The sequence below is a fragment of the Loxodonta africana genome, chromosome 9, assembly GCF_030014295.1.
Source record: "Loxodonta africana isolate mLoxAfr1 chromosome 9, mLoxAfr1.hap2, whole genome shotgun sequence".
NCBI lineage: Eukaryota > Metazoa > Chordata > Mammalia > Proboscidea > Elephantidae > Loxodonta > Loxodonta africana.
Window position 1 is genome coordinate 19,721,620 of NC_087350.1, and position 25,906 is coordinate 19,747,525.

General features: G+C 48.2%; 1 protein-coding gene across 1 annotated transcript in view; it reads left to right on the top strand.

The window, feature by feature from the left end:
* Positions 1–7,630: 7,630 nt before the first annotated feature.
* The window catches only part of PTCH1 (patched 1), a 66,219-nt gene continuing 47,943 nt past the window's right edge, over positions 7,631–25,906 (top strand). Inside the window, exons 1-2 of the mRNA XM_064290828.1 lie at positions 7,631–7,834; positions 9,483–9,675. Coding sequence (XP_064146898.1) covers positions 7,631–7,834; positions 9,483–9,675 — 397 coding nt within the window. The remainder of the gene's footprint in view (positions 7,835–9,482; positions 9,676–25,906) is intronic.

The following is a 25,906-nucleotide window of genomic DNA, read 5'->3' on the forward strand; positions in this document are numbered from 1 at the left end:
CGCACGCCTCTCGCATCCACACACAGCGCTTTCGTAGCCCGGGCCCGGACGCTCGGTTGGGTGGGATACCCAGTGCTAGGAGAACCACCTCACCAAACCCAGAGGTCTAGTATCCTCGCCCACACCGATGGTGGGAAAAAAGTGCCCGTGGGGCTTTCTGAGTTCAGGAAGGCGCCGGGGTGGTGGAGATGTATCCGGTGACTTTTGCACCCACGGATTCGGGCATTCTCATGCCTACCACCCATTGAAGAGGTGAGTGGTTGACCCAGTGCTCAGGGGGCTGTGAATGCGACCTCAGCAGAGCCCAAGTGTTTTAAATCCTAGAGACAAGGTTCCAAGTCCCCCAGGATGCCCCACAGACTGAACCTCTGGGTGATATAGGCCATGTCTCCACGCTTTTAAATTCATGTGAAAAATGACACCTAGTGTGTGGATAAGCAATAAATTCAAAGTGTTTTCATCTTAACTTCTTCCCATCACCAAAGAAGAACCGTATGGATTGTTGTCTGTAAAAGACACCGGAGACCTCTGTCTTCCTCCCTTTTCATCCTTCCTCCCTGGGGAGGAGAAATAGAAAAGAACTAGACACAAATAATAAAGACCCACAATGGTGGCTCTAAATATATAATTGGGTAACCGAGGTCTTACCGCTACAATAGTCCTTTTTTCATCATTCTGTGTGTGCTCGGAAAAAAATTTATTATTATTATTATTGTTTTGGCTCCAGTAGTTCAACATGCAATTAATTGCCTCCACAAAGAAAGACAATGCTTTTTGGTGTCATCCATTGTTACTGTAACTTATTGTTTCTGGGTGGCACCTCAGGATAAATTGCTTGCCTCAGGTGCATTGTGTACTCATGTTGTAAAACAAGGGGCTTTCAGCTGTGAGTTTGTGGGTGTTCCAATTGTCACCCAGCTTCCTTCCACAACAGGGCTGTAAAAGCCTTTGAGTCTATGGTCTTTTTAAATTAAAATGTTGGATCAAGGTGGATACCAATAGGCCTGTCCTCTAATATGCCCATTCTCAATTTGGGGTATTAGCTTCATTTCAAACTCACAGTGAGAGGTGTATCTAATTTCTGGTTATAATCTAGTCATAATCTGACAAGCTATTGAACAGGAGTTAGCATCAAATGGAATTATTTTATGAAAAGAAAAAAGGCTGTTTTACAAATTGTCCTCAACTTTCTACAGATAGAAAAACTGGTGAGGGATATCAGTATGGATTAAAATATCTGTCTTTCCAGTTTTTATCCTTCTCTCTCTCTCTCTCTCACACACACACCTTTTATTTTCTCCCGCCTCTGCCACAGTGTATAAAGCCCTATTGAGACATGTAGGCGTGATGTGTAAACCGGATTAGCAGTATGAAAGAAAGACACACAATAAGCTGGAATTGTTTTACTTCCCTTTCATTTCTTATGCCTATATCTCTAATAAATTTGTTGCTCCAGCAGTGGGTCAAAGGGATCATGTTACTCGGCTTCTTTTTCATGCAAGACCCAATGGCAGAGATCACTGAAATGAATGATATGCCTTCTGCCAAATGCAAAGCTTGATAGGGATCTATTAGACGGGGAGATAGAGAAAAGGCGAGAAAGAGATGGAGGAAAAAAATCTTCAGAGTCTGAGTCTTTACAGAGCACATTTCTATCCATTAGAGTTAAGTAGTGTGGCTAAGCAGATATTTAGATAAAGGGGAAAAATCAATCCAAGGGCCAATGCTATGTTTTCTTTCCAGTTCCTTGTAGGCTGTGAATATTCCCTCTGCCCTGCAGGAGAGTACCCATAGCTTTTGGGACTGTATAAAGTCTAATTCCTCTTTCAAGCTAGTGTTTGAACCCAGAGTAATAAATGTGGAGATGTCTGGGACCTTCTCAGGACATCCCCCCACCCCCACCCCAAGCTCACTGTAAACTCCAAAAATGCCAGTGCTCTCATTTACTCCTTTGTGGAGTTGGGAGCAGCTTCCCATTAAAGGAGATCAGGAATAATTAGCAGCATTATTTTGACAAGTTGGCTTGAGCTGTTCCCTTTACTCCAGTCCTGGGGAGGGGGGCTAAGGGGAGGAGACAGAGGAGGAATGGAGAAGGGGAGGGGAGTCAAGCCCAGTCGTTTTATATTGTGGCTGCTGAATCTGTTTTTTCCTCCCCCCTGAAACCTGTAAGACTCATTTTCTACTATCACCTTTTAGGTAAATACAAAAGCTGCCAGTGAGAAAATAATAAGGCATTCTTAGGGCGCCAAGAAAGTGTGGTGGATGGTGGCATACTGGCTTGAGTTAAGACTCGACTCTTACCCAAGGTATCTGTTTTGAACTGCTCAGGCCCTGGCCCATCACTCACATCCTGTACCCTACCCTGGACTCCCCATTCATAAATAGAATATTACATCAATTCCCCAGTTCTTCTCTGCATCCACCCTCTCAACAGGAATTCTGTGAGACTCGATGTAATGTTTGCAATGGTTTGCATTTCTGGAAGAGAGTATTAAACTCAGTAGACACAATTATAACATGGCCCAAGGGTCAAATTACTAGAATACATTTACCTCTTTATGCATTTACACACTGCAAAAATTAGCTAAATTACATTGGATCTTAAAGACTCATTTAGTTTGGTCTGCAAAGCCAGTGAAAAGTGAAATCTCCCTGTGATTTTTCCAAACCTCACCAAGTCTGGATCCCACAAGCGCTTATCATTGGAACATCCAAACACAAAGGGCAGATGTTTTATTTCAATGTCATCTTATCATCTGGATAATCAGATGTCATTTTAGAGATGTGTGTAGTGTGGCCATGGGTATTTGAAGTATTGGAACAAAGAAGGGAAGCCAGAGAATTGAAGGAATCTATTTTGAAAATGACAGGCTGCAATGAAGACTTGGATCATGGCAGAAAGAGAAGGAAAAAAAAAAAAAAAGACGATCCATACAACTTTAATAGGAAAGGGGAAATGGGAAAAATCAGTTGTGTCATAGAGACTAGCAACTCCTGATGGCTGATCGGGCCTCAAGCTCTCACTTATTTGGTAACTTATAAGAAGAGCTAAACCCAGAAAAGCCATTAAAGAGAACTTTCTTCCCAGCAGACACCTTAGCAGGCCTGGCTTCTCCGAAGAGCCCCATATCAGGTCTATGGAATCCTTGTGGTTCGTTGAAGTTGACAAGCCCGGTGTGGTGCAGCGGTCCCCTGCACAGGGCATGCATATTAAAGCCAACAATGCTTACAAATGTAAATAAGGGCAGATTGATTAGGGGCAACATTATCGCTGGGAATGTCACACTCGCATGCATCAGCAATGAGGCAAATTGGGGGCAGCCTCAGCTCTGACCACCCAAGTCGAGCAGGCTTTTACACTATCTCCTCTTCCCTTTCTTAAAACGTTACAGAAACAAGGCCAATTAGATCCTCAAAGTAATTCATCTCTGTGTATGAAAAAAGCAGACCACAGGGGAAGCGGCGGTGGGGGCTGGGGAGATTAAGATAGCGCTTGTTAGAGCCAAGGCTTGGAATTGAGCTCTGGAACCAATGGGTAGAATTTACAGGCCCGGACCATTGTCTGAGATGCTGAAAAGTTAGCCTAACCAACAGCAGGCAAGGGGGCGAGGGGCACTGAAAACCTTGAGGATCAATCTTCAGAACGTTTAGGAATTAAGTCAAACTGAGGGAAATGAGCCCGAGTGGAAGACGCTTTACCACTAAAATGGTGCTACAGGAGAGTTTTTTTTTTTTTTTTACAGGGCAGCTGCCAGTGTAGATGAATACATAGCCATTATTGGTACACAGCCTGTAATTTCATTCTCGAACTCCATAATCCGAGTAGCTATACTGAAATTCTAACATATAAAAGATTGGGAGGAAAAACTTGTATTTTGGTCTAAAATGTTGTAAAGAAATTTGAAAAGAGAAATATAGCAACGTGTCTATGACTATATGGTTACCTTAGCCATACAGCTAGCCTCAAATACAAAAAGGCTGACATTTAAAATTAGGGGTATCATCCCCCAAGTCTCTAAAAAGCTATCTCCAACAGCAAGCAGGAAATGGCCTGACTGGAGATGTTTGCAGAGTCTTTCAATTAAGAAAAGCTAGAATCAGAAGTCACCCTTCCTGCTTTATGCTATTATCAAACGTAATAAGGATCAGGATTTGCTGAAAGAATAAACTGGCTATGCGTCGAGCCCAGTCTTACTGTGATGCTATTTACTAATGTAGTGTAATTGTAATTGCACGGTGATTGTCTTCCCTTCTGGGTTTTTGCAGCCCTTCCCACAGCCGGCGCATCAAATCACGTGCTCCTTTCGAATTAGGAGTTTTGAATCTCCGCGCTGGCCCGGTACTCGGGTCCTCCTCCTGATCCCGTAAACACCCTCAGACACTTCTATTCTCTTTGTCTCTCCTTATTCTCCAGGACACCCTACCACTCCCGGGGTACTACATACATGTTGCTGGTTTGGGATTCAGGGGGCAGGGCCTCCCAACTGAAACCAGGAAGGAGTAAACGCTCTAGGGAAGGTGGCGAGGCTAGGAAAGGAGGAGAAAGATGGGGGAGGTAGAGAAAGGGGCTAGAGAGGAAGGATGAAGGGAAAGGGGAAAGGGAAGGAAGCGGGGAGGAGGGAACCGCAGGCTGGGGGAGGAGAGGAAGAAAGGGGGCGGGGAGGGTTGGCGGGCGAGCCCCCAGCAAGAACTGCCCCGATGGCCCGAGCGTCCGCCGCAGCACGGCGCTGGCCTGCACCACCGACGCGGGGTGGTGAATGGGAAGGGACCCGTGCGCGCAGACATTGGTCAGCTGCGGAGAGGCCGCGCGGACATTGGGCAACGTAAGGGGGCCGGACCGCCTTCAGGAATGTACTACGGCGCGTCCGGCACGTCCGTCCGCGCCGGCGGTGAGTACGCCTGGCCTAGGACCCGGGGGGAGCCGACTAGTGGCGCGGAGCCGGCGGGTGCGCTCTGCCTTCCAACCTTTCTTCCTACCTGCTTGGCCTGGCCGCGCGGACGTGGGTAACCCAGGAGCCCGGGCGCGCGCGTACCCGGACGCACCCGGACACGCGCGCGCGCGCGCACAGGCCTCCTGGCCGCGGATCGCGCCTAGCCCGGCCCAGGATCACGTGGCCGCGGAGACTCCGCCTTCACCCCGCTCCTCCCCCTTTCCCTCCATCTGGGTTTCTTTTTTTCCTTTCTTCTTTTTTTTTCAATGAACACACACCGTGTGCATCTTAAAGCTACATCGCCCCATGTCATGGCCTCAGTCGGCTCTTCGCTGCCGCGGGTCCTTTTGCAGTTCAACCCCGCTTTAGAAAAAATATAAATATTTAAAAAAATGAGGCAGAATCGAGGGTTTGTGAGTCTGGTCTCTACTGCAGGGAGGAACTTAACTTGCAAACGTAAGAAAAGCAAATTCCACTCTCCACAGTTTTTTTTAACCAAAAAGCACAGCTGTATAGACAGTATAATTTGTCTCGGGCCCCAGGATCCACCCCAAAAGGTCCCGGGTTTTCTTCCCCAAGGGGAAGCGAATCCTCGGGATGTCTTGGCGACCCTGGCCGCACTGTTGGGACAAGTCCTCAGGATCAGCACAGTTTGTTTCGAAAGAATCCAACATCAAAGTATTCCTCCCTACGTCACGCTGCTATTAAATATAACAGGATGCGTACCGGTTTTTGTAAAAAAAAAAAAGTTAAAACTGACTTTAAATAAATAAGGATATGTGGTTAATAAAAAAGGGAGACGTTCAAAGGAAAAAAAAAATAAGCTGGAAAACTTTTTCTCAAGGAACAAGTCTGTTACTCCGGGCTGTTAAAAGGATTATGTCGTTTCTCTTTTACTTGTGTCACATCTAAGATTCAAATAAAAACGCCTCTGCCTTCACGAGTCTGCTTCGGTGTCTGGATTCTGCGTTTATAGAAAGAACACTGACTCCTTCATACTGGTTGTGCGGTCGTTTTTTTTTGGGGGGGGGGAGAAGGTTGGGGGGGCGAACTTTAAAAAGGGGTGGCTTTTCCCGACGCCCTTGCTTTCCTCTTTAACTTTCCATTTTGTTTATCTTAATGCGAGGCGTTGTTCCCTGCGAGAGCCTAACTCTTCCCTTTAGTTAGAAAAGAAAAGAGAGGAGAAAAAAAAAAAAAAAAATCTGGCACACACTGGCGCACTATCCACCACCCTGTCATTATTGGTGCAGGCCTGGGAATTCAAGCCGGACCTCCCAGTATTTGCTGCAGCTTGAGGCCAAGGTGCCTCTGAAAGGGTTTTCTTTGAGGAATTTCAGAAATTGTTTAAGCGCTTTAAAAAAAATTACATTTTTTACGTGTCTATCGAGAAGTGAACGCTCGTGTGTGTGCGTGTGTGTGGGTCTGTGCGCGCAAAAGGCGTCTCACAAAAAGAAGACACTGTTAAAAAGGAAAGGAATAAGAAAGAAAGGGGGGGGGAGCATTCCTTAATGGAAGTATTGCATGCGAGAGGGTTGGCGCTCTTGGAGGCTCCCCCCGAAGCCGGGGATGCACACACTGGGGTTGCCTACCTGGGTGGTCTCTCTACTTTGGTGAGCTGTTGCTAAGCAGCTAATAATAGTCATGTTTGCTGAGTAATTTCTGCCCTCCGCGAGCCAATCGCGTCGCAGAAACCCAAGCCATCTGACAGCCCCGGGGGCGGGAGCTCCAGCCTTTTTCTCTTTCGCTCGCTCTCTCCCCCTCCACCCCCTCCCCTCCTCCTCCTCTTTCTCCAAATGGAGAGAGTTCTTTTTTTTCTTCTTCCATCTCATCTATTGAATCAAGGAGCTGCTGCGGCCGCTGCCCGCTGCACACACACAGAGCGGAGTCCCCAGGTCCCGGGAGCGAGAGCGGCGCGCTGCACGGGGGCAGAATGGTCCAGCGGGTCGGTGAGGAGTACAAGAAAGCAGAGTCCGGGACCAAGCAGCCACCGCGAACCCAGCAGCCAGAGCCTCAGCAGCAGCTTCAGGAGCCGCCACCGCCAGCAGCAGCCCCAGCGACCGCCGGAGCAGCAGCAGAGGCGGCGGCGGCGACGGCGGCTGTCCCGGCCAGGCAGCGCTGAGTCCCGCCGGGCACCCTCGGACCCCGCAGCGGCGGCTCTGCGCTTGCCCTGTGCTGCAACTCGGGCGACCGGGGAGACGCCGAGGGAGCCAGCGCGGCCGGCAGGAGCGGCGGGGATTTGCTCGCGCTTTCTGCAGTGAAGGGGTCGGAGCGCGGGGCGGGGGGCGGGTAGGGGGACTTGAGGGTCGCGAGGAACCGCCGAGGGAGCGCCGAAGGGACAGGCTCGCCCCGCGCGCCGGCTCTCGCCCTCCCGGGAACTGGATGTGGGCAGCGGCGGCCGCAGAGACCTCGGGACCCCCGCGCAATGTGGCAATGGAAGGCGCAGGGTCTGACTCCCCGGCAGCGGCCGCGGCAGCAGCGGCAGCAGCGCCCGCCGTGTGAGCAGCAGCAGCAGCAGCAGCAGCAGCAGATCTGTCAGCCAGAGCCCGAGCCCGAGCCGGAGCAGCCCGCGGCCAGCAGCGTCCTCGCGAGCCGAGCGCCCGGGCGCTCCGAGAGCCCGCAGCGGCGGCAGCAGCGCGCCGGGCCGCCGGGGAAGCCTCGGTCCCCGCGGCAGCGGCGGCGGCGGCGGCGGCGGCGGCAACATGGCTTCGGCTGGTAACGCCGCGGAGCCCCAGGACCGCGGCGGCGGCAGCGGCTGCAGCGGGGCCGTGGGGCGGCCGGCTGGCGGTGGCGGCGGGAGGCGCAGACGGACCGCAGGGTTGCGCCGCCCCGCGGCGCCGGACCTGGACTATCTGCACCGGCCCAGCTACTGCGACGCCGCCTTCGCTCTGGAGCAGATTTCCAAGGTGCATTTCAGACTCTCTCCTCGCCTCTCCTCCCACACTCTTCCCTCCTCTTCCTCTTTGGGATAGCCCCGCCACACACACACACACACACACCCCTCCAGGAAAAGTAGACAAGTGGGGATTGAAAAATTCAAACCCTCCCTCCGGTCCTGGGAGGAAAGGGCTGTCTGAGGTCCGCAGGGGGTGGAGGTGTGTGTGTGTGTGTGTGTGTGTGTGTGTGTGTGTGTGCGCGCGCGTGTGTCTGTGTGTGTGTGTGTGTGCACGCGCCCTCCCTGGCTTTCCTTTCTGGAGCCCTAGAAAGCGGTCCCCAGTGGACCACCTCGAGGGCGTCCACGACACTGCCCTGCCCCCGTACCCCCTGCCACGGAGCCCCCTCCTCCTGCACTCTTTGCCCCTATTTGCAGCTTAAACCCGGATAATGCTGCCACATTTCTTAACATCTTGGAGGGGGAGGCGGAGTGGAGGGAGGCGGAGAGAGGAGGGGGGGAGGGAACCGAAATAAAGGTGGTTTCCTTTTTTGGCAGCCAGTTTTGCTTTTGTTGAGCCTGAAATTTCTGCTCCCTTAAAAATTATCTTCGGGCGAGGGCATACCCTCATTTCTTTTACGGTTTTGAACCGCCTATCCTCAGAGCCTGGGGGAAAAGGGAAAGTTGTAAACAAATTGCCACCTTAAATCCGTGGTGCGGCCGGGTTCATTGTGTTTACGAGGCTCGCTGAAATGTGTGGAATCCGGGGAAGGCGAACACCCAGACGGGGGCCCGCTAGGGCCGCGGCCAGCGCCGGGTAAACGCCGCCGCCAGGAGCAACCAGCGCCCAGCCGGGACCCCCGCCTGCACCGGCCTGGGCCCTTCCCCGACGCATTCGGGTGTTTTTTACGTTTAACCAGAAGGGAAGGGAGAGGAGGGAAAGATCTATGTGGCTGCCCTCTTCCGATCACAAATATTGTCGTAAGTTGCAGATGGCTGCCCCCGCTTCCTAATTCAGCTCACACAGCGTCTCCCAACGCTCTGGAAATACATCGCGAGTGAGCTTCCGCGACCGCGCTCACCACGTGGATCCCCATTTACTACCACGCCGGGCGGGGTCCGGATAGGGAAACCCACAATACATTGTTCCCAAAGCGCGCTCGCCCCCTAGCACCCGTCCCCGCCAGGGCACCCTCAGGTGAAGGATATAGCAGGATTTACGGCGAAGGGGAATTTGGTTTGCTCTTTCTTAAATGTTGGGCTCTACCCGCAGAGATTACGCACCCCATCCCTTACCAAGTCCCTGGCAAATATTGCCAGTGTTGAGTGATTTCCCTCCTCTTACCTCGTCTTTGCCCTTGTCCTTGCAGCCCCTCCCCCAGCGCCTCAAGCCACTCAGGGGTGCTGCGCTGGACGTGCGTGGGGCGGCCCGCCTGTTGCCGCGATGCACTCCCACGGTGCAGGCCGACTTTGATTTATGATCAGCCCCCGCCCCACGCCGCTTGCGGACCGGATGGGTTCCAGCCCCGAGGGAGAGTCCCTGACCTGCAGCCACCCAGAACCGGGCTGCAGCACCCTGGGGCTGACGGGGGCTCCTCCGGCGGGAGCCCGCGAGCGGGTGGGTGTGGGTGCGTGTGCCGCGCCTCCCCTGCACTCACTCCTTCCTTCTGCTTCGTCCCCAGGGTAAGGCTACTGGCCGGAAAGCGCCGCTGTGGCTGAGAGCGAAGTTTCAGAGACTCTTATTTAAACTGGGTTGTTACATTCAAAAAAACTGCGGCAAGTTTTTGGTTGTGGGCCTCCTCATATTTGGGGCCTTTGCTGTAGGATTAAAGGCAGCTAATCTCGAGACCAACGTGGAGGAGCTGTGGGTGGAAGGTAAGAGACCCAGCGCTGGCTGCTGCGCCCTGTTTTCCTCCACTCCCCCACCCCCACCCCGTTCCCCTTCCCCTGCTTTCAATTGATAAAGATATTTACCCGAATACACCTAGAGCCTTTCAGTAAGGAGAGAAACCCCCCTGCCCACACCAGGGGGAATTGTTTATTGTTTGGGCTCCTGGCCGGGAGCCAGGCCCGCCCGACAAAGCCCGCGCTGTAATCTACTCGGGGCGCTGCGCTTTGCTAGGTGTTGTGGGAGAGAGTGGCGAGGGCGGGCTGGCGGGGGCGCGGGGCCCCTCCGCGGGACGGACCACTCGGCGCGCCCGGGGGGCCTGCAGCCGCCCAGGCTCGGCTCTGCAGCGCCCCGAGACGCGGCTAGAGGAAGGACTCTCCGGTCTTGGCTCCCCTCCGCGGCTTCCTTCCCTCCCCTACCCCCACCCACCGCGTCTAAAGAGAAAGGAGTTGCGGGGAGGAGGGAAGGCCACCCCTCCGGCAGGAGGGAGTGTGCGCGCCCCCGGCGGCCGCGGCCGCCGCGCGGGGGAGGGCGGAGGGGCGGGCGGAGCGCGGGCCTGCGGAGGCGGCCGCGTGTGTGGTCCTGTTTTTGGACAGCTTTCAACTCTGGGGGAAAAAAACATTTGTCTCAAGATACAAAAAAAAAGGGGGGGGGGGAGAAGGAGTTGGAAAAAAATAGTAAAGCACAGACTGGAACGCATGTTTGCAAAGTAGATTAATGCTTCCTTGAGGGTGGGGGTTTTTTAATGGAATTATTCTGGGGGAAGTCTGCGTTTTACGGGCAGAAAGAAGAAATGTGTTTTAAGGATGCGTGTTTGGAGGGAGGGGCCACGGGAGTTGTCCAAGGGGTTCTGCCAGTCTTTTATCCACATTCCATAATTTGGGGTTTTTTGAGCCCCCGCTTTTATAAACAGTTGTAAACTTAGATTTTTTTTTGTCCTGAAGATGGAAACATTTTACATTTCTTTAGTAATACAGCTTTTTTTTTTTTTTTTAAGTTGGCTGTTTCTTAATTATCTTTTTGGAAAGTAACTAGTCTTGCTTGGAAACATTTTAACCCCTAAATACTGCTTCAGGCATCTCTTAAGAGGGTGGGAGGACAGGATTGGGGTAATTATGTAGCTATTTCTAACCAAAATATCTGGGACATGGCTAGTGAAAGCTACCTAAGAGAATTGGGAAGCTGAAGAACTATACGCATAATTGCTAAAGTTACTTATTTCAAGGTGCAATTGGGGCCTAACCTTGGAGAATGTTTTGTTAATCTTGGTTTGTTTATAAAGCTTCATTGCAGTGTTCTGCGAACCAATGACAGAGTCTTTAATTGAGAAGGGACAATTAAAATAGTAGCCCAAATAATTAAGACCAGAAAACATTCCTGCCTTAAGTAGCCTGATAATAAATACAAGAGTGTTCTTTGAATTGAATTCGTGGGATAATTTACCTCAGTTCAGCCTGTCAATGTCATTGGTAGATTTAAAAAAAAGAGTTTTATTGAGCACTTAATAGTATCACTGGAAACCCTGGTGGTGTAGTGGTTAAGTGCCATGGCTGCTAACCAAGAGGTTGGTAGTTTGAATCCACCAGGCGCTCCTTGGAAACTCTATGGGGCAGTTCTACTCTGTCCTATAGGGTTGATATGAGTCCGAAACGACCTGACCTCAGTGGCTTTGGTTTTGGTTTTTTATAGTATCACTTAGGTCCCTGGGTGGTGCAAGCAGTTTGTGATTGGCTGCTAACCTAAAGCTTGGCAATTCCAACCCACCCAGCAGCTCATGAGAAGAAAGGCTTGGCAGACTGCTTCCTTAGAGATTATACCCAAGGCAAAAACTCTGTGGAGCACTTTGACTCTGTTAACACATGAGTCAAAATCAATAGCAACTTTTTTTTTTTTTTTTTTAATGCCCTTAGCAACAAGCTTGCTGAGCACTTGTGATGCCCCTAGCACTATGTTAGTAGGCCCTGTAAGGGACTCTGAAGTGTGTGAGACACTCCCAGCCCAGGGGTGAGGGGCAGGAGCGGCTAGTGGAAGAGAGTGTGGATAATTCATGCCCTTAAAACTACTAGAGTTGAATGGACTTGCACTAAATTTGAATTCACCGTTGAAATGGGCTGTTACAGTGAAATGAGAAAGAAAAAAAATACTGTTTAAAAAAATTCCTGGAGGTGGTAAGGCAAATTGGGGAGACCTGGGGAGAAAGAAGAGGAAGGCACTTGTTCTAGGCAGGGGCACCAGCAGGGACTCTGTTTTCAGAGCAGGCCGGCAGCCTGAGGCCCCACGTGGAGTGGGAATAGGGCTAGGAGCTCAGGTGGGGCCTGGACAGCAGGGCTGTTGTCTGGACACAGTGTGATTGGCTAGATGTCTAAAGCTCCCATGGGCTTTAGAACAGAGCAGGGTATGAGCAGAGGGAGCTTCCTGGTTGGCCATATGTGCGCTTTCCGCCACTTGGGCCAACTGGTCCTTGTCAGGTGTAGATGCTGATGAGAAAAGATGGTTTTGTTGTTCTGAGCAAGAATTTTCGGTAGACTTTCTTTTAAACAGAGGTAATGTGATTTATTTTCATAACCTTACATATTTTAGAAACAACTGTTTCTGCATTACACAACTCATTTTGCTCCTGGGAGGAAGAGAAACATGCTACACTGTCTTGTGGTGCTCCAGCTGGCTTAGTGAGAGTGAGTTTGGGGGGGCGGGGGGGGGGCAGCAGAATTTTTCTTCAGTGAGACAGGATGTGGAACACACCTGAGACAGAGCCCCACTCTGCCTACTGTGGCCTCTGAGCTGGCATTTTCTCATTTCTTCGTTGGCACTTTCCTTGTGGTGCACTGGTTCTTGGATCGAATATGATTTAATGAATATTAACAGTACCACTTGTTGAGCAAGTGCCACGTCCTTGGCATTTATTATACATTATCACTTACCAGTCAGTGAAGTAGCTATTGTTATCTTTATTTTTTTTCTAACACAGTAGTTTGTATAACGTTTTTTATATGCACTAATAATAGCTCTGGTGGCACAGTGGTTAAGAGCTCGGCTGCTAACAAAAAGATCAGCGGTTTGAATCTACCAGCAACTCCTTGGAAACCCTATGGGGTCACTATGAGTTGGAATCAACTCGATGACAATGGGTTTGGGTTTTTTTGTTTGTTTGAATATTTAAAATGTCCCATTTTATAAATGAGAAGCTATGGCTTATCTATTTCTCTGTCCTTGTCCACTTTGCCTATTAATTAATGACTTAAGTCACTTGGCCCCCTTTTCCCTTGACCTCGATTTAGCTATCATTCATTCATTCAATGCTAGATTCTTCTATAGAAGCAACACTTTCATAAATCCAAGTAAACCTCACCAAGGAGGCCATCATACTATTTTATAATTTAAACATGATTTTGAAATGGAATTAGCTATGCAGAGGCCTTGTTTCTGATAGCGAACATTGTGTCAACAGTAAGAAGTGTGAGTACTTATTTTCAGGAGCAAGAATTCCCTGCTGTTGTAGAGATTACAGTAGAGGTCAATGGATTAAAATGAAGCAGCAGCTCCAAATGTAGATAATTTTGTGCTTCAATCCCTTAGATAATGTCTTCGTCACTGTCAGCAAAGAAGTCTGTTAGATGGTGTTTTCTTAAATACTATGAACATTTTGGGCATGAACAAGGGTGCTTACTATACAAATAAAGCAAATGAATAAGGATTGCATATTTCCCTAGTTAAAAAGCAACAGGAGATAGAAAGAGTAAGTTTAAGGGGAGAGAGATGCTGAGGGGCAGTTTGGGAAAATGCTAGTTCTCCTGTGATTAAAAAAAATGACATTAAAATACCCAGTTGCCATTGTGCATATGTGTACACATAGGCTTACTGTACATATGCTCCTAGCAGCCAAAATGGTGTTATCTTTTGAATACAGTCAGCAAATAAAAGGGATTCACTTATTGGACTATATCTTGGACTTCCCCACTTTGCTTAACATCCTGGGGAATGGGACTTTATATAAAGACCTTTGAATACATTAGCCACAGTGTGCAGACCAAACGAGCTACATAAGAAAGACTCTTTGAACATATTTTTTATGTAACTGGTGATAAGAATTCTTTGATTCTGTTGTTAAAATATTTATATGATTATTGCCTTTTAAGGAGTTGTCAGTACACGATGGGTGCCAGCTGGGGTTTTAGGGTGATAATATTTGCAAGTGGAAAATGCCAAATGGAGCTGATTTGTGAATGGAGTCATTGAGGCTTGGTAAGAGAATACGGGGAATGATGTAGTGTATCAGGACATCTGCTACTAATTAAATACATGGTGGTGGCAGCAAGGTGGGGGAGAGACTGATTTTCATTTCAGAAGAAAACATTCCTTGGTCACCTATTCTGAGTGCCAGAGTTCCAGAGAGTTGTTGGTGAAAAGCCGTAATCCCTACCCTCAAGGAACCCCCATCCAGAGGCGTACACAGACCAGCTAGAATGCAGTGCAGCAGTGCAAAGATGGCAGGGAAGCCTTCCAGGATGTCCTGGAAGGAGGAAGCACAGAGACTGGAGAGGTGGGTGGGGCTGCATTCCAGGTAGAAGGAACAGCATGGGCAGAGGCTCAGAGAACAGGGGCGTGGCCTCCGGAAGCCTTGCCGTGGGTTCCTTTGGTTGGGTCATCAGGTTTGCCACTGCCCTTCCTTGGGAGACAGATGTGGCAGTCTGCATCTGTAAAGATCACAGCCTTGGAAACCCTGTGGGACAGTTCTACTCTGTCATATAGGGTTTCTATGAGTTGGAATCAACTCAGTGGCAGTGAGTTTTAGTTGGTGGCCTCCCTAGTACCTCAGGTGCTTTCATCTGAGTCTCGTTCTGCTGGGCAGAGAAGAGAAATGCTTTATTTTTAACCTTGCCCATTTCTCTGCTGGCATTTGCTTTTTGTTCAGCAGTTTTATTCTCCTATCTCCCTTAATACCTATTTCCCTTCATACTTACCCCACTCCAACCTTTTCTCAGACACAAGTTTGTTGTCCAGATTCTCCCGTGACAGAATGTTCATTTATTTATCTCTTTGAGCTTTTTGGTTTTTTCTAAAAGCTGGCCCAGCCCCTGCCCTCCTTTTCCGAAAAAAGGCAACAGCCCTGAAATGAACCCATCTCGCCTTTGTGTTTGGTCATTAACGTCTCACAAGGCCAGCATCAAGGGAGGAGGACAGAAGTTGATTTTTTAAAAAAGAGAAATAGAAGTGTGTTTATTTTTTAAATGCATTCTTGGTGTCTCTAAGTTCTCTCAAGCTTGTACCTTGCTGATACTACGACTTCAGTGGTCCTGGTTTGAACCCAGGCATTCCTAGGAGATAATTGAGTTTCGCCATCCTTTTCGTTTAGAGCAGCGTGTCCTCAACTTTAGCACACTTGCTGTTTGGGGCTGGATAATTCCTTGTGGTGTGGGGGGGGGGGCTGTTCTAGGCATCGTAGGATGTTTAGCAGCATTCCTAGCCTCTACCCACTAGATGCCACTAACACCCTGCCCCAGGGTCTCTCTGGAACTCTCTGGCACTGAGAATAAAACACCTCTCCTGCCCTGCCCCAGGTTGTAACAACCAAAAATATCCCTAGACATTGCCAAATGGTGGGCAGGGGTAGGGGTGAGGTCAAGGGGTAGGATGGGAGTGGGGCGCAATCACCTCAAATGGGAAATCGGGAACCACTGGTTTCGATGGAAGGTCTGTCTCGGGCAAATGGAAGGATTTCATTATGATGGCGCTGTGGCTGCAAATGCATAGCCATAAGTGTCCGAACAAAGAAACAGAAATCCAAACCCGTTTCCATCAAGTGCATTCTGACTCATAGTGACCCTATAGGACAGAGTGGAACTGCCCCATAGGGTTTCCAAGGAGCAGCTGGTGGATTTGAACTGTGGACTTTTTGGTTAGCAGCCAAGCTCTTAACCACTGCACTACCAGGGCTCTGCCATACATAAATGTAAAAGAGTTAAATTTTTCCTTAAATAAGTTAACCTCCCACCCTACCCCACATTTACCAACTCAGGTAACTAATTTTGCAGAAAGACCTTGCTGCACTTCAGCTACAGTCAGCTGAAAGTTTTTGTCATGAAGGTGATGTTTTAAAAAGCCATAAAAGACGCCATTGCAGTTTTTTCATATTGAAATAACAGTTCCTTTCAGAAGCTGGCATAGCACGGTAGCTCTTTGGTGGGCTTATTCTCCTCCAGATGTTCCCGTCACAAACCACGTTTCCCGGAGGTGCCCTTACGGGATACAACCGGAGACGAACTGGACAGCGAGGGACGGAAGCATATTAGCCAAAAAGACAGAGTGGGCTCAGCTTTTACTGCTATTCTCAAGGTTGCTACCTGCTCTGCAAGTCAGCCCCACTTTTGCATCCTGGGACTGTGAGTTTCATTACATTCTACAAGGGACAGAAACGTGGAAGGAAATGTAGCTCCTTTCAGCTCCCTGGTCCCCTATCCCTTTTTTAGAAATAAAGGATACTTGTATGGAGAAGTGTTTATTAGATTCCCAAAGTGCGCACATGCACACGCATGTAGTCTAGGTGGAAGCAGCTGTATTGCTTTCATATCTGGAGAAAAATGATTCAACAATTAAAACCCAACAACAGTTGCTTTGGAAATCACAAGTAGCCTCAGGTGCCCGCCACACAGGGCAGTTGAAACTGTGAACCCTCAGGGTCTCTGCGTTGCCTGCCATTCTTGACCCTTCAACAAGTTGAAAAGCCGGGACATGCAGTGGGGTGTTTCAGATCTACACACCGCCGCCTGGAGGCTCCAGATGACAGCTTCCTGATGTATGAACCGCCCGATGCGTTTGTTTAGGTTATGCACCACAGCTGATGCCGAGATTAATGCTGGCTGGACAAGCTATGGGAGATTTGTCTGGTTTCCACAATGCCATGTTTATATTTTATTTGGATTTCTCCTTCAAAGCTGACCTCCCTGTGACCCCCTGGAGCTCTGTCCACTTGGGGCAGGCTGTGACTTGTCTGCCTTTGCCTTCTCATGTGAGTGGGGCCCGTGATCCAGCATTGAAGGGGCTGCTTACGCAGATACCTCCTGTTTTGTCCTTGTCTATGGTCGACCCAGATTTAGTTGCTGAAGGGTATTCTGTTCTTTTCTATTTAGGGGGATGTGTTTGATTTTTATGGGAGAAAGATGTGGCAGTCCGCTTCTGTGTAAAGACTTACAGCCTCACAGGCCCTATGGGGCAGTTCTAATCTGTCCTATAGGGTCACTGTGAGTCGGAATCGACTCGACGGCAGTAGGTATGGGTTTGGTTTGGTTTGGTTTTGATTTTTAAAAGGTCTTTTCCATGTTTAAAATAAGTGTGGAGATATTTTTAAATTATTTTAAAGGGGATCAGGTTTAATAAGGCCATTTTTGCATAAATAGAGTATTTTACTCTTAGCATGATTTTGACACTATTTTGGGCAAAAAAGGTGAGGAATTTCCAGCTGTGTAAGACATCCCTTAAAAATCGCCATACATGTATGATTCTGTGATTGTAATGCTATTTCCCTTGTCCCTCCCTGGCTCCCTGAACCTCTTCTACTTCCTCCCTCCTCCAATCTCTACTTTTCCCTCTCTCAGTGCCCTTAACTCCTCTTCCTCTCCTTCTTCCCTTCTCTCCATCTCTCCCTCTTCCCTCCAGCCCTTCCTACCCCTAAACTGCCCAGACTCTTTCCATCCAAGTGGATCTCTGGAGTTACTAGCGTGAAATCTAAAATGGTAGTAAATCTGTTTAATCACAAACTGACAGGAGGGTATTAGAAAATTTATTATTTCCAGCCCACTGTGGGAGATGTTAGGTGCAGAGCTCCCATTTGCATCCTTGAGGTTCTTATCTCGCTTCAGGTTGTCCCAAAGACCATACTCTTTGATGAGGTCTTGTCATCCAAAGAGATGCTTCCCCTGTTGAAGAATCATGGCAGTATTGTGGACTTCCAAGGTAACTGAAGACACCCTTGATAAGTTCTTTCAATCTACACTAAATCATCCAAGCGAGTGGGAAATAAGTCTTGGTCCCCTCTGCTTAATGAACATTTGGAATATGGAGGAATTGGGTCCAGTGGCACTTTAGAGGTGGCGAATGATGACATTCCAACCTAGGTACCCTCCTTCAGACTTTCTGTGGCTGGAAGTCCCACCAAAGCCAATGGAAATATGGATCTTGGATAGAGATCTGAAGAGCACAGATTTTGGCCTTAGCTAGTGTAAGCACAGAGGAATTCTCAGCTGACATCCCAGAGAGCGGCAGACTTTGCTGGGGAAGGCATTTATGGCTGTTCAGAACGAGGAAAGCTCTTTGGGACCTTTCTCAGTGGGAAAAATTCCTTGACTACACAGATATAATCAGGGTCATCAAAATATAAACACTTTTATTACATGTTCTTTGCTTCCAAACTCTGGGCTTGGGTGCTTTACGGTAATACTTAGTAGATTTTATTTTCTCTTAAAGTAGATTTAGGGTGGATTTTTTTTTTCTTTGTGGTTTGTGTGTATATGTGTATGCAGTAATGGTAAATATGTATATAAGGACATTTACCATTTCAGCATCCTTCCCGTATATGGTTCAGTGACATGAATTTAGGTTCATCATGTTGTTCAACCATCACCCTTAAATATTCCCGGTTTTTTTTCCTTTACAGTACGATATCTCATTTTTTATACATGTATATTTTAACTGGGTTTGACAGAAATAATGAGCATTCCAAAACATTAGAATGTTGCCATTGAGAACCTCACTTGACTATTGTAGAGGCTTCTGGGAGTTTGGTGCACAGAAAAACACATGCTTTCCTTCATCCTTTCAAGACTCTGTTTTGTTGTATTTGGGGTTTGGTGCAAAGTTGGAAAACCAGCTGTCCTGTGTTAGGAAAGCTGTCTCATCAGTGGGCAGTCAAAGACCTCCTAACGAATGACAAGTTTGTTGTTGGAGGGATTTATAATGTGGAGGGAGCACCTTATTTCTCATCCAGAAACCCAGGTGTGAGTTGGCCCAAGTAGTCCCCATGGCATGTGGGTTTCATAACGACACTGGACATGAAGGTGAGGCCAGAGAGAAGCCATCCCCATGCCCCAACCCCAGCTTTATTTATTACGGTTAGGATCAGTGAAAAGAAACGGCAGACCTCCCCAATGGAGCAACTAAGATAGTTCTCAGTTATTGATGAAACATGTAGAAAGTAAGCAAAAGGAACTGGAAATGAGCTTTGTCAAATCAATGTGCATGATTTTTTCCCCCTTAAATCATTGCTTAAGGGCTTCTGGCCCCGAGCTCAGGAATCCTGCCCAAAAATGCCAGATGTATTACACAGTCAAGCATTGCAATGTCAACACTGCTGTGTGCCACGAAGCAGGGTGGTCCATTTAAAAAGAGCGAGAGATGGAGAGAGAAAGAGGAACCAGCTCTGCAGAGAACACAGTAGTGGTAGTGTCATTTCTGTTGTTGGCTGCACAGTCAAGATTTGGAAGCAGAAAACCCCAGATAAAATAATACTTTGGACTGCCAAAGAATAGCAGCTGAAATGGGGATGCCAAAGAGAGCAAGATGTGGCTTGGATAATGTTGCTTCATTGGGTCAGATAAGTTTAAAAATGTTGAGCTGAATGGGGTAGGGGCGGGCGGGTGGGGAGCGGCAGATAAGGAAGAAAGCTGTTATCCTTACCGGAGCGTTTTTTAAGTGAACTGTGAACGTCATCCATTTCATCTGCTGGCTGTTCCATTGAAAGGCAGTAGGAAGCAAGGCAAGGGGGCAGAGCTTTCTTCGTGACCTCCCATGCTCACCTTCTGTGCATAAACCTAAGGCTTACCAGAAAGCTGCAGTCGTGTTCTGTAGCACTGGAGGGTGGCCCAAGATAGCCTTGCAGTTTGCTCCTGGTTCGTAAGTGAGGAGGCCACTAATGAAGATCATTTGGAGGCGAGAAATACCTGGGCCTTGCAGTTGACAGAAGGTGCCCCACAGAGGTGTTTGTCTTACGGTGCAGTGGGTGATGAAAGGAAATTGGAACTCCTAGACATTATCTGTACTTCCAAATAATCTCATCCTACACTGCCCTTAAGGAAACCTGGTGGCGAGTGGTTAAGTGCTCGGCTGCTACTCCAAAGGTCAGCGAGTTCGAACCCACTAGCCAGTTCGAACCCACTAGCCAGTTCGAACCCACTAGCCAGCCGCTCCTCTGGAGAAGCTGTGGCAGTCTGCGTCCATAAAGATTAAACCCACTGCCGTCGAGTTGATTCCGACTCATAGCGACCCTACAGGACAGAGTAGAACTGCCCCATAGAGTTTCCAAGGAGCGCCTGGCGGATTCGAACTGCTGACTTCTTGGGTAGCAGCCATAGCACTTAACCACTACGCCACCAGGGTTTCCAATAAAGATTACAGCCTTGGAAATCCTATTGGGCAGTTCTGTCATGTCCTCTAGGGTCACTATGAGTTGGAATTGATTTGATGGCAGTGGGTGTGGGTTTTGTTTTTTTCTTTGTTTTTAAGCTGTTCTAACACTGTCCAAATTCAGGGTCTTAAAAATCAATATGAACATGTTTTGTGAATTAAGAGGAAATGGGGTTTCATTTGAGTTTAGGGAATTGTTAAAATACCAGCAAATAATACCATCCCAATTTAAGATATCTGTTGTATAGAGTGATCCAAGAAGATGGTTTTAAAAAAGGGAGCTGGTGAAAACAGGAACTTGGAGGTGAAGGGAAACATAGGCTTCTTGACTGCCTCTCTCCCCCTCCCCAACTTTTTTCCCCCCTTTTTTGAATTCTTCCCCTCCCCCATTCTCTGACTGCCTTTGCTCCATTGGGGGAAACCAGAAACCTCTTCACAGAATAAATGTAAACATCCCACAGGGTCTTTTTAAATTGGGGCTTTCTAAAAGGAAATAACAAAAGCATTTCCCCCAGCTGTCTGAGAAATTATTTCTTTCCTCTTACCTGATTCCCCCCCAACCCCAATGAAGTTCCTGCATTGTTGTCATAAGAAGTGTTAAAAAAAAAAGAAGAAGAAGAAAGAGTACATATGATACCATGGTTTTAGTCTGCCCTTGATCCAGAGAAAAAAGTTGCACATGTTTAATACCTTGCTTAATTGCAAACAAAGCTTGCAATTTGAGAGAATTGGGATTAGGGCTAAATATCTATTAACTGCTCTTTCTAGAGATTTGGGGAATAAGATGACCCTTCCCCCCCCCCTTTTTTTTTAAATAGGTTACAGTTTCACATGGCTCCGAAAAGAGCTCTCTCTCCCTTTTTGTTTCCCACACCAATTGATTTATCATTTTGCTTGCAAGCAGATCCAGAATGTTAGGGCAAGAACACACTCACTTTTTTCTCGTAACTTTTTTGTTGCGGACCGAAACCAGTTGACTTGAATAAATTTTTCTGAGGCCTGAATGTAGCCAGCAACGTGGAAAAATCTTGCCATTCAGGGCCGTCTGAATGTACATTTCAGCCACACAGTAAGCTGCATTGGTAAGCACTGGACTGCTAAATACAACCATTTTTCGCAGCAGCGAGTTAGACAGGTGATTAGCATAATTAGCACCGAGCAGCTATACATATGGTAATGCTGAGTGTGTAAATGCCAGCTGCGGTGTAAAATTTATGTCAGGGGTCGGCAGGGCTGTGCGAAAGTATTGTGTTCCAGCTGCAGGTCAGGGCCGCCAAAGCTTACCTCCTTTTTCTTGTTGGTGAATACGCCAAACAGAAGAGAAAGACAGAAATATAACAGATACGGCTTTGATGGAACAGCTCAGTTCTGTGCACGAGGGGCTGTTCTCTGACACACACACACACACACTTGCACACACACTTGCACACACAGGCAGAAATCCATTACTTTCCCTATAAATTGTGTCGACTTCATGCAGGGTCCAAGCAGGCTGCGGCCAGGATATGGGGGATTTGGGTAGGTGAATGGGCCACATGATTTCCTGGGAGGAAAATGTCAGCCCCTGGATTTTTAAAAGGAGTTAGAAGTTCTGCCTTTGTTTTTCATCCCCATCTTCTTACCCCCCAGGCTATTCTCCTGCCCACATTGTTTTTCTTCAAATTAATGGGGGGAAGAGAAACTCTGCTGGATGGGATAGGGTTTTGCCCTTAAAAGAACAGAAACTTCACCATCTTGGAGACGTTACTTAGCGTTGAACAAAATAGGCAATTTCAGTAGCGTGGCTGTCTTCCCTCACTACCTGACTCCTTTTAGAAAAGGGCTAGAAGATTCTTTGTGGTTTTGTCTGTGGGTATAGATAGACTTTGCTCCAGCCCCTACTACCAGACCCACTAAATACTGCATGCATTAAAAAAATAATAATAATAATAATAACATGGACCTCAAGTTTTGAGAGGGCAGTCTTGAATAGCTCATGCCCTTTTAAATGCACGCTGAGGGAGTGGATTGCCGGAACGTGTTCATACAGTTTGCGTTTGCAGGGGTGTTTTCTGAACCCCTCTACTCCCCTCCCCCCCTTTTTGCTTGTCCGCTGTAAGGAGTGATGGTGTTGACAGAATATATAGTTCACACTACGCTGACCTCGTGATGAAACTTCCTCATAGCACCAGGGGGTCCTTATGAATCGGCCCCTAATCCAGCTAATCCTGATGGCAACAAAATCATGAAAGTGGTCCCCGGTGACGTGTGTCTCCCTGCACAGACGCAAGGGAAGGGGCAGTGCTGGAGATAAATCAGGCCAGCGTGGGGTTCCACCCGGCAGCCTGCGTGCCAAGGTGGGGATGCCCTTTGTCCTCTCTCCGATGTGTGCTCAGGCAGAGGCCAATCAGAAGAGGCCCAGGATAATGGTGAGGAGACTGTTGAGAGCTAAGAGGTGATGTCAGCCCCACTGAAGTTGGGAGAAGGGAACAGGGGTTAATGTTATGCAACAGCCTGAATGCTATCGGAGAGAGCCCACCATGCAAGTAATTGGGGTTTTTGTTGTTGTCGGGTTATTTTTTGTTTTTATTTTTTTAGTGTAGACTTTGTTGTTATTGTTGGGTGCCTTGAGTCAGTTCTGACAGACATTGCTGGCCTGATGGAGACTTTAGCAGGCCTCTGCCAAGAGCTTGATGAAAGCACGCAGCATTTGGTACCTGGGTTCTGGTGCCTGGTCGAGCCTTGGCTCCAGGTCAGCATGTTGCTTGCTTTCCCATCTGTTCAGAGTGAAGACCCTTTGCGTGTCTGCCCTCCTTCTGCAGAATGATGGGAGATAGGTGTGCACCTGCTTGCTTGTAGTGCTTGAGGGCTCAGGTTAAGTCATGGTAGAAGCTGGGGCTGTTTGCAGCTTGCAGAGTATGTAGCTAGGGATGGCGGCCATTGCCACTCTGCAGGTGGCAGGAAGCTGGAGCATCCTTGGCTCTGGGGGCTGGGACTTCGCTAAGCCTGCCATAGGTGAGGTGGTCCACAGCTGTCTGCTGTCTGATGAAGAATGGGTCTCTGACAGATGTAGGGTTGCCTTGGGAGCTGGTGGGCCCCATAAGACAACCTGGGTGGGGGGCTCTGATGGGCAGCAGATCCGGTACAGGCAGAGTGTTGGCCTGACTGTGTCCAGCAGCCAACTCAGTGGAGAGCCATGCAGAGGGAGCTGGCAGTCCCAGCTGGCACAGCAAGCAGCTGGGATGGGTACCCTGCCGCAGGGCAGACATGGAATGGAGCAGCATGTGGGCTCAGGCTCCTGACCTCCAGCATCCCTCCTCTTGGCCTGTGCTGTGCATGGTGAGGGAAGTTGACTGGTCCTGCTCTCGTCAGAGGTTTGTGGTTTTCATCTCATTGGGCTCACTTCATGAAGGGAACTTCTCTCTGGGCAATCGTTTTTAGTACTTTCCCACACCAAGACTCAAGGGCACAATCTCCCAAGGAGAAAAACAGCCCAGAAGCTTCGGCAGCCCTTTGCTCATTACAGATAAGGGAGGTGGGTGGAGGGGTGACTAAAAACTCACAGCCCATGGGTTTTTCAGCCAGTTGGCCAAATCACTGAAGCTTCATTTTTTTTCTTCCCTCAGTTTAGAAAGTGCCTGGTGCCAATAATTTTGCATTTGCATCCTTTTAAAGATTTACACTTTTCCACCCTCACAATCACCAATCACAACACTGAAAGAAGGACCAGAAGCAACTAAAGGGGGGAGGAAATCTCTGTAGAAGTTGTTAGATAATTCATCAGATTAATCAAACACAAATGCCAAACTTGCATACACACAGACTCCTTTTTCCTAATTGGACTCTGAGTGGGTACTTTTCAGGCTGAAAGGGTCCCATTTGTTTGGACTGATTGACCTTTGGAGGCTTTGAGGGGAATTACTATCCTGTTTTACAGATGCCTGCCTGTTCCCAAGGCTCTGTACTGAGACCACTCATTCATTCATTCAGTCAGCAGACAGGGAATGGGCCCCTAGCATGGGGCAGCACTAAGTGCCGCAGATACAGAGGGGGTGGACAGGGATGGTACCCCCCCCCTTAGATAACTTGAAATGTATTGGGGGAAAAAAAAACTTTGGTTGGTCCCTCAAATCATCTTTCTGTGGCTTTCAGTAAGCTTTTGGGAAAGCTTTTTGCGTGGATGCCACAAACATTTAAGCTGTGTGCTGAAGGTTGAGCTAAAGAGTCATCCAGCAGGGAAGATCTCAGGGAGGCAGCCTCTGGTCCACAATGGATTGGAATGGATTAGAATAGTCCTGGCTCAGAGGTGCGGATGGACTCCTGGGTCTACTGGTTGCCCAACTGTGCCGGCCCTTCTTTGCTTTGGAAAACCACACTTGGCTGGACTTGGGAAGGGGAGGATCAACAGAGCTTGCTCAAGAAATTCTTTTTCAGGAGTGATGCTTTTTATCCTGCCTCTTTTAATGAATGGTTTAAGCCTCAGATTTCTAGAGGACAAGATAGTGGAACTTGTTGGCGAAGAGACTCAGGGCTACTTGTACTTGGTTAGTGCCTGCCTCTCTGGTCCCTGTCTCTGCTCCCTCTGAGAGACCCCTCTGGGCACAACAAGGAAATTGGAACCTGTCCGCTGCCACCATGGTGCCCTATTGAAAAGGCTGTACCTCCTTAGTGGCAGTGAGGCAATCTTGTCCCCCAATTGTTTGTCCTGTGTAATTATTTTATGCATTCCAAAAGCTCTAGACGTGAGCTTAATGTGGTCTGGTCTATGGAATTTGGTGTTCCTAGCCCACCTCCTAGAGGGTATTGATGGTTTAGTGGTAAAATTCTAGCCTCTCATGCTGGAGACCTGGGTTCAATTCTCAGCCAAGGCACCTCATGGGCAGCCACCACTCATCTGAATCTGGAGGCTTGTGTGTTGCTATGATGCTGAAGAGGTTTCAGCAGAGCTTCTAGCTTAAGATGGAGTAGGAAGAAAGGCCTGGCAATCTACTTCGAAAACCAGTCAGTAAAAAGCTTATTGATCACGATAAGGTCCGATTCCATTGTGCATGGAGTTGCCACGAGTCAGTGGCAAACTCAAAGGCAATGAACAATAATAAGCCCATCTACCAGTGCCATACTTGACCCCTCGGCTGGCGCTCAGATGCCACAAGGCCAGCAGGGCAGATGGAAAGAGTGCTGAACTTGGGGTTAAAGGGTCACTTCTGCCAGTTATTAGCCAGGTAACTTTGGGCAAGTCACCCAAACTCTGCAACAGCTTTTCCTCCTCTGTAAAATAAGGGCAGTGATAGCACACCATGCAAATGAATGAATAAATGAACGGACATCTGCTCAGCTTCTGGTTAAGGTTTGGGAATTTTCACATATGTTGTCAGTTAATCCTCATCCCATCCTATGACATTAGTAGTAGGTTGTTATCCTCATTTTACAGAGAAATCTCCTGAGGAGCAGTGAAGGTACTTGTACTAAATTCTCCCTGCTACATGAAGCAGTGCTGGGACATGAGACCCAGGTCTTCTGATCCCCACACAAATGTAGAAGGTTATTTTGTGTCCCAGGATCCTGTCATAACATTTATCCTGAGTCTGGTTCAAAGGGGTTGGTGTAACTTTATTAAGTTGTTGGATTCATGGGATGAAGAGGAAGAATATAAGAGGGACTTAGGATACGATGGAGATGCATAGTTTTGCATTGAGCTTGTTTTTAATTCAGAGCCTTACCAAGTAGCTTTCACATTTATAGGGCTTTTGCTGTTGTTTTGTCACGTAAACCAAAAACCAAACCTGTTGCTGTCAAGTCGATCCGATTCATAGTGACCCTAGAGGACAGAGTAGAACTGCCCCA